Consider the following 2,500-nt stretch of genomic DNA (forward strand, 5'->3'; position numbering starts at 1 on the left):
CTTTGTTTATTTGTTGGTATTGAAAAAGAAAATTGGTTCTTTTGAAAGGTGCATTATGGAGCTGTCATTGTATTTCTTGATACTGAAAAAAACACTATGGTTCTTTTGAAATGTGTATTATGGAGTTGTCATCGATTAGTTTCTTTTTTTTACAGATACCGAGCAGCAAAAGCCCCGTGTCCACATTGCCATGTGCATAGCTGCGTGGCGTTACCAGCCACACTCAGGAAATTACGGAAGGTAGGTTTCTCTCTCTCTCTCTTTTCTCTCTCTCTCTCTCTCTCTCTCTCTCTCTCTCTCTCTCTCTCTCTCTCTCTCTCTCTCTCTCTCTCTCTCTCTCTCTCTCTCTCTCTCTCTCTCTCTCTCTCTCTCTCTCCCTCTCCCTCTCCCTCTCCCTCTTCCTCTTCTTCTCCCTTTCCCTCTCAATCTCTCACTCACTCTCACTCTCTCTCTCTACCTACCTACTTATCTATCTATCTCCCTCTCTTTAAGAATATATAACTCAACGACTATAAACTTTTTCCATTTATCATAACAGTCTCTCCATTGTCTTACCTCTCCCATCCCCCGGCCCGCGCCAACACAGGTGGACTTCATGTGGGTGAATCGCGACCTGGGCAGCTTCGAATGGTTCCTGGAGGTCCTGGCAGCACTGGAGGAGGAGCAGCGCGTAGTGGGCGCCGCGATGGAGACCTTCCTCAGTCTCCATCTGTACAAGACAGGTCCTGCTCCCCTCAGCCCGAACCTGCCTCTCTCCTCCTCCATCCGGCACGGCAGACCCGACTGGGATAAGGTACGCTTTTACACGTTGGACTGATTCTTGTATGAAAGAATAGGCTTTTACATGTCGAACTGATTGATCCTTGTATGAAAGAATAGGCTTTTACATGTCGAGCTGATCCTTGTATGAAAGAATAGGCTTTTACATGTCGAACTGATCTTTGCATGAAAGAATAGACTTTTACATGTCGAGCTGATCCTTATATGAAAGAATAGGCTTTTACATGTCGAGCTGATCCTTATATGAAAGAATAGGCTTTTACACGTCGAGCTGATCCTTGTATGAAAGAATAGGCTTTTACATGTCGAGCTGATCCTTCTGGGACAAGGTAGACTTTTACACGTCGAACTGATTGATCCTTGCATGAAAGAAGAAAAAAAACGTTAAGCTGATCTTTGAATAGAATAAATAAACCGATTGATCCTTACATGAAAGAAAAAAAAAATCTGATCTTTGAATAGAATAAATAAACTGATTGATCCTTACATGAAAGAAAATACGTTAAACTGATCTTTGAATAGGATAAATAAATCCAAACATTCCCTCGGTACAGATACTCTTTCTCAAACCATCCGTTTCCAACAGGTGTTCCAGGGCATACGGGAGTCTCGTCTCGGGAAGGTGTGCGTCTTCTATTGCGGTCCTCCGGCACTCGTGGGCGTCCTGAGGGAGAAGTGCATCCAGTATAAGTTCGAATTCAAACGCGAAATGTTCTGAGAAAAAAAAGCTGGTTGATGATGAAAACAGTTCGTTTGGTGTGCGACGCGACATGTGATTACCTATGGACAGGTGTTGTGATTGCCTGCCTGCAGTGATTAAAAAATGGCGCCCAGGATGATGGTGCGTTATTCCAAGGGGAGTGACAGAGACCTTAACTAATGGCTCGAACTCCGGAACCCGAACGAGACAGAAAAGATAATTTACAATAAAGAAAAAAAAAACAAAGAAAAGAAAAGACCAATTTGTCGAAATAAAGCAGTGAATACTGACTTTAAGTGAGTTAACCGTCGTGATAGTGGCGGTGGTGGTGGTCTCAACTCCGACTACCTGATACTTCGTGTGTTTATGGTGAAACGCTACAGTGTCTTTCACGTATTTCAGTCATTAGTCATTGTGGACGAAGGAGATTGAAAGCATGTGGCATTTCTCTCTCGAACCCCTGGAAAAAAAAAAATAAGAATTCAAGAAGAAACTTGTATGGCTTCAACTTGACCTGGTGCTGGTTATCTATCACCACTACTGCAATGTGACATGAGAAAAGAGATAGAAAAACAAAAGAAATGCGTAATAGTTCTTACCGGGACGGACTGATTGTAAGTCAAAGAAGCTGTGATACCTTGTGTTTGTATAAAGTTAATTAAGACGATGAGACCGCCGGACATAGTGTCCCGTATGTGGATATTCCTTATAGTTTAGGATCTATGTATATTATCATTATTATCACCAAATAGACTGTTCTTCCTAAATGCAGTCTGCTAAAGTGACCAGTTCTCAATGTAACTATTTTGAATTTCGGTTCGTACTGTAATCATAGTCACATCTATTCCATGAACCCTTTCTTGCAAACCGGAATTTTCTGCCTCCGACGTCGCTTCTCGTACTCAGTGCCACCTAGTATATAAAGTATATATATATATATATATATATATATATATATATATATATATATATATATATATATATATATATATATATATAATATATATATAAGCATGTACA

The 2,500-nt window shown here is 40.9% G+C and overlaps 1 protein-coding gene across 1 annotated transcript in view; it reads left to right on the forward strand.

The window, feature by feature from the left end:
• Positions 1-1,737, forward strand: part of LOC122267149 (NADPH oxidase 5) — a 57,453-nt gene extending 55,716 nt beyond the window's left edge. Inside the window, exons 9-11 of the mRNA XM_086546288.1 lie at positions 156-240; positions 587-793; positions 1,367-1,737. Coding sequence (XP_086402414.1) covers positions 156-240; positions 587-793; positions 1,367-1,498 — 424 coding nt within the window. The 3' untranslated portion in view covers positions 1,499-1,737. The remainder of the gene's footprint in view (positions 1-155; positions 241-586; positions 794-1,366) is intronic.
• Positions 1,738-2,500: the final 763 nt, after the last annotated feature.

Source organism: Penaeus japonicus, unplaced genomic scaffold (genome assembly GCF_977035675.1).
Source record: "Penaeus japonicus unplaced genomic scaffold, GWHDUDI00000001_assembly GWHDUDI00000017, whole genome shotgun sequence".
Classification (NCBI taxonomy): domain Eukaryota; kingdom Metazoa; phylum Arthropoda; class Malacostraca; order Decapoda; family Penaeidae; genus Penaeus; species Penaeus japonicus.